At 40.8% G+C, this 6,000-nt stretch overlaps 1 protein-coding gene across 6 annotated transcripts in view; it reads right to left on the bottom strand.

Annotated features, from left to right (window-relative positions):
• Window positions 1–376: 376 nt before the first annotated feature.
• Window positions 377–6,000, bottom strand: part of SATB1 (SATB homeobox 1) — a 92,054-nt gene continuing 86,430 nt past the window's right edge. For 4 of the 6 annotated variants that reach the window (XM_014248714.2, XM_088057042.1, XM_005518935.3 and 1 more), the window contains 3 exons: window positions 5,196–5,399; window positions 4,603–4,698; window positions 377–2,095 (listed from right to left, as the gene is read on the bottom strand). In XM_014248714.2, the coding sequence (XP_014104189.2) occupies window positions 1,613–2,095; window positions 4,603–4,698; window positions 5,196–5,399 (783 nt within the window). In that variant the 3' untranslated portion in view covers window positions 377–1,612. The remainder of the gene's footprint in view (window positions 2,096–4,602; window positions 4,699–5,195; window positions 5,400–6,000) is intronic. The other 2 variants (XM_088057047.1, XM_088057055.1) reach the window with 2 other exon arrangements.

Genomic DNA, 6,000 nt, shown 5'->3' with positions numbered 1-6,000 from the left:
ATGTTTATACATTAGTGCAAGGAACAGTGTTAGCATAATTCTAGTGTAAAATAAAACCAGCTGTATCCATTATAAGTGCATTACTGCCAGGAACTGTAAATATGTTTATGCCTGATAGCCTTCTGACTCAATAATATCCTGCTATCTCTGTTGGGCAGGCAAGTTTTTAAACCAAGAAAAGACAGGTTATGATTTTCATAACCAAACTGTGTTTCTTTTTGAAGTATGTTATCTAAATTCAAATTTTAAGAAGGTCATTAAAAAAAATCTGCCTGTGATTTTAAAGGAGAACAAAGTGGTGGCAAGAAGGTATGATGCGCACTAAGAACAAGTTATTCCTCACAGATATACACATACGCAGACAAACCCTGCCATATCATACCATACAAACAATTTTAATTGTGTAGTTACAGTCAATAACCACTCCTAGTCAGAACATTTCTGCATAAAGAAAATTGTGATACACTTATAAAAACAGCCAGCTGTAACAAAATAACTGGTGTTTTCATAGCAATAAACTCATAAAAAAGAAATACACCTTTATACAGAAAATTTATACAGCTGTAGCTTTAAAATTGATTGTAAACCAAAGGAAGACACATTGCAAACATCAATTATTTTCACATTAATTGCATAAGTTTCTAAGGTGATCTATTAGTTTTATTTACCTAAGCTTATTTGCATGATAGTAAAAATTGCATACAACAATAAGAGTGAAGCTTATAGTATGAATTGCTTGGATAACATAGAGCACTTTTTATAGGCAACTGTGTAAAGCACATTTTCTCTATTTAAAACTTTTAAGACACTTTGTTTTACTGCCCATCAAAATACATTTATAAATAGAAAAAAAAAATCAGTATGGTAACAAGAGAAGCAATATTACATTTAACGGAAACTTCCAAAAAAATTAATTACAACATGATGCTGCAGGATCTACAAATAAATAATGAGGACTAAATTGTGTTTCACATTTTCTTTTTCATTTTCTCTAAAACCATGTAACAATGAGAATGGAAAAAAAAAAATACAGTGACCTTTATTTCCAAAAGAAAACAAATCTGAATTACGGCAGTGCCATATAATACAAGGCATTTGTTGGCATATGTTATCTTTAAACTGCATTCCACAGTCTATAGTTCTTTTGTAACATACAATAGAACAAGAGTAACAAACTCTTTTTATTTATTTTTTTTAAATAAATGTGATTTTTCAAAGATCAAGTGTGGAGTGCTACAGTAATAATTAAAAAACAAGAACAAAACAGAAACGAAAAAACAGTAAATCACAAAAGTTGTAATGCTTGTCTGAAGGCTCCAGAATCAAAATCACTGGTATCATGCTTATTGGGTACACTCACAGTGTATCCAGTGAACACAAATTAATATCAAACAATCCTCAACGCTTCATCTGTTGCTGCGAAGCAGTTTGTAAAACAGAGTAAAACATCTAGTGCAGTCTGCATTATCCTTTTTTTCAACTTTTGTGCAAGTTTTGGAAGATTCATTGGCCAAACAATGAATAATAAGGGTTTTTGACAGAACGCAAGATGGAATTTTCATTTCATTAGTAAATACCAGCGGCACTGTTGAAAGAAAATAATACTTTTAGATCAGTCTTTCAATTCAGCATTAATCTCTGTGTTCCCTTCTACTGATAACTCTTCTTCTAGTTTAACTGAAAAAAGCGTGTTTGCATTTTTGTCTTGGATGCTGTCTTCTAAATCCTTGAGGAGCTCTTCTTCCTTGTATTCTGCAACATCCACCTCCAAACCAGAATTGTCCTTCAGTTTCCCATGGTGCTTGAGATAATATCGCTGGTTCTGAAAGAACTTGATAATGGTGTACTTGGGCAGGTCAAGCTGAGCGGAGAGAGTCTGGATTGCTTCTTCATCTGGATACAGGCCTACATCTTGTATGAAACTCTGTAGGATCCCTAGGGCCTCAACAGAAATCTTTGTTCGTGGTCGGGGTTTCTGACGATTTTCATCCTCAGATTCAGCTGGTGATGCTACTGTCGGTTGCCTTGGGGGTAGTCTGGGACCTGGTTGTTGTTGCTGTTGCTGCTGTTGTTGTTGCTGTTGCTGCTGTTGCTGCTGCAAGACAAAGAACAGCATTTTTTTTGTACATGTATTCTTGCTCATATTTTGTTACTGAGAAAATCCTGGGGAGGGAGCGGGGGGAAGAAACTGCGGAGCTACAAACAAAGGCTTAGTAAGTTAAAAGAACAAAAAGGAAGGAAAAATAGAAAGAACAAAAAGAACACCGTAGGTTTGCTGGACCAAAGACAGCAATGATACAACATCGGTGCAGTTTACCTGACAAATTTTAATGAACATGTTCCGTGAATCAAGTGCAGACTAGACAAAATGCTAAATAGGTGACATAGTATAGGATTAACTTGACCAGATTAGCCAGAACTGTAGCAAGGGCAAAGTGAGAAAAGTGCCAGATGAGGGCAAATGTGCCGGAGCTCTGCCAGCAACGGCAGCTGCTGCCCAAAAAACAAGGGCTGCAAATCTCTAGCAATAGCTAGATGAAGGGAGTGGGGAGTCAGAGGTAAGGAGAGCATTTTATCTCTTTCAGTACAGAAATATCTCACTGCTGATCTGACCTCAGCATGCACTGAAGTCTTGTCAAACTTGCAAACATTACGACAATGTGCAGGCTGGAAGCGCCTAACGTGACGCTGTCAAACCCAGCCTCGGCAAGGACAAAGAGCTCTGGAGGTAGGAAATCTGTATTTCCCCTTCTGGATCTGACCTCTCTTACCTATGGTCTCTGAGCAGGCCTGCGCTGCCTGTAAACCAAGAAATAAAAAGGGAACAGACCTATTTACCTGCCTCTGTGTTTGTGCTGGAGATTATTTAGTTAATATTTATAAGGCACTAAGATGCAAAGCTCTAAATAAGTTGCACTATTATTATTAGAAGGGAACATGCTGCATTCCAAAAACTCAGGCAATAAAAATGAGCCAGTATGCACATCAGAAGAATAAGATAAAGCAAATCATGATGTAAATAATTAACAAGAGCTTAAAATGAAGTTTTGCAAGCATGGATTCAGAAACATTCTTAAAAGGTGAGGCACTGAGCCCTAGGGACAGAAATGTTTTTCTCATCTACCACCAGAGTACAGTACACAGTAAGATCATGTTTAAAATCAAAAGTAAATTTATCAGCTACTGTTTGTGTTGACAATTCTTTTGCTGCACAGCACAGGAAGCACTGGTTAGTAAGATATTTTGGATCAGCAAATTTCTTGTCATATGGTACAAACCACCAGTTATTAAAAAACAACCACAGCAAAACAAGCAGTTGCTATCACTGCATTTTATTTCCCTTTGAGAGTCTCCCCTCAACCATTTTTTTGTGTTTTGGTAGTGGTTACCAGGCTTCTAGTAGCAGCTCTTTGAGACCCTAAGAAGCACAAAATGCTGTACAAATGGTATAAATACTGGAGGGATTAGAATTCTGTCTGCTTCATAGGGACTCTTGCGGTTGTGGAGACCTCGCTCAGATCTCTACAACCGGTTTAGAAGCCACTGCTCTAAGCAATCTTCATATTTTAAGATCTGACACAAATGCCCTGGAATTAGGTCTCCTTCCTCATTCCTACTGAGGTCCTTTCATGGTTTATAGCCTGTGAGCAGTCCCATTCAAGGCTTCAATCCTGAAGAGATTCAAGACTACTCCCACCACATTAAATTCTTACAAGACCGGAGGCTTTTTATATACAGTTCGAAAACTGTAATGTCTGAATGACATATTTATGTATCTACAATGATTACCATCTAGAAGAGTGGAGACAAAACTCGGGCCCAATCTCCCAATCCTTACTCTTACAAGTCATATTAAGATATTACAATGCAACTGCTTATGTGAATAATATTTATGAGATCAAACACACAACTTTTATCAACAAGGCAAGAAAATCCAAGTAAGTAGCATAGTGGTTGAATGTTTATACTGTGCATAAGCTTCTCCTTTTATCCCCTTAAGAAGCGATTTTATTAAAAACAATGTACATTTTCAAACAAGTGCTGTTTTATTACTTAATATAGATCTTTCTCTCTCTTTGTGCTAAATCAAACAGCAAGTTTCCAGGCTTTCACAATTATTTTAGTACTTGATATCCTAAGGGATTGTCTTATTCAGTTTGCTTTATCTTTAATATACACTCGTGTTGTTTCTGGCTGCGAGATAACTCTATCCTTCCTAGCTTTGTAAATATTTTTCTGTATAGGTAATATAAGTGATACACAGGGTCTCAGCTGAGGTTGGGAAAGCATGGGGTAATATCTGCCCTTTAAGAAGGAGCAGCTACAAGGCTGACCTCAGGTCTTTTGCGAGAAGCGATTAAAGAGTCCCAGCTCAGAAGAGACAGCAGTCCCCACTGACAACCTGGGCTGCATAGCTTAGCACAGCAGCCAGCTCCACTCCTGGCTGGCAGCGCCTGTGCCAGCAAAAAGGGTGCGTGCAGCTCCTGGGGGAGGCCCCACTGGGGCTGCCCTGAAGCAGAGGGCAGCTTTTCCAAGCCTCATGGTGTGGGTCTTGCATCCCCTCCTCTCTCTCCCTGACATGGTGCCCTTGTGCCGGCTCACCTGCGGAGCAGCACCCAGCCAAGGTCCAGCGGTCAGCAGGCCTGGTAGGAAAGCGCCTCTATGCTCTCCTTTCCCAAGGGTGGTGGGAGAGGGGCTCTGAAGGAAAAACAAACAAATATTGACTCGCCCCAGTCTCAACTGGGGTTAAAGTGGGATGAGGAGTCCCCTTCCCTTCACTCCTACCCAGGATGAGCTGCCACTGCTGAGGGCTCTTGCTTAGTTTTGGAACAGCAGCACAACAAAGTCCTCCTGCTCTGTTGGGAAGACCTGTGACACCGGTGCCACACGCTCCTGCCTTTTGGCCCTGGTGCCTGTCCAGCCAGGCACAGCCAGCACGGAGCTCGCCCTGCCCCGCACACAGCTGCCTCGTGCTACCACCACACATGTTTGCAAACAACCAGCGAACTGAAACAAGAACTGTGGGTGGTCACACGGCCTCCTTTGAACTGTGGTGGTGGATGGCAGAGCACTCTTATCTTGCACCGGGAGACCTGCATTTAGCCTGACCAGGAGGGAAGAAACACTAATTTCCTTTGCTCCGTTTAAAGCTTTATTTACTTAGCGCTCTGTGGGATTGGCCAAGGTAAACTAACCTGAATCTGTTCTGCTGGCACATGGATAATGTGGGAAGGCCTGTCACCATGGTGATGAACTGCATTGCTTTCTTGTTCATAAATGGCATCGCGTTCAGGCTGAGGAAGACTGAGGAACCTTCGGATCATGGAGAGATTCTCCCAGAGGGTCCTGTTCTCTGGTGATGGATCTTCTTTCCAACGTAACAGCTCACAGAGCCACCCCTTGAAGATAAAACCAGCAAAACATTAGTGGTTTATTTTCGTCACACTGCAAGGGGCAAAATGAAGGGGACATGTATACTTTAAAGGTGCTGCATTCTCTCATGCTCTCACCTGATCCAAAGGGCTTTCACTGCACAAGCTGAGCTTAAAGGAAACGCCAATACAATGAGAGGCTGCCCAGCCATTTTACAGACCTTTACCAACCACAGGCATTTTAGAAAGCACCTTCCTCTTGGTCTCACACCACAGTGCAGCTGTTTGTTTGCTTGACTGTAGAGCTGCCTAACGTGAATCAGAGCAGCAGAGGAGCTCCCTAATATCCTTCCAAAAGAAGGAATCCTAAGACTAGATACAGTTAAGCAATAACTTCTTATTTCTGCAAGAAAGAGTTTGCTACAAGAAGAGGTTTCTCTGCAGGTGAACTTCTTTCAAGTGATACATAACTGTTTCCAGATTGTCCTTACAGACGCAAAAACTCCCAGTCCCTCAGTTTTCCATACAGGATTATTAGAGGTTGGGGGGAAGGAAGATGTGCTCTAGCTTCTGATACACCCTTTATACATTTTTACATCAAGGACAGCAAGGTGCCTTAGTCTTTGGG

Source organism: Pseudopodoces humilis, chromosome 1 (assembly GCF_049639895.1).
Source record: "Pseudopodoces humilis isolate 2021_Gansu_Grassland_sample_001 chromosome 1, ASM4963989v1, whole genome shotgun sequence".
NCBI lineage: Eukaryota > Metazoa > Chordata > Aves > Passeriformes > Paridae > Pseudopodoces > Pseudopodoces humilis.
This window is presented reverse-complemented; position numbering and strand designations above follow the sequence as displayed.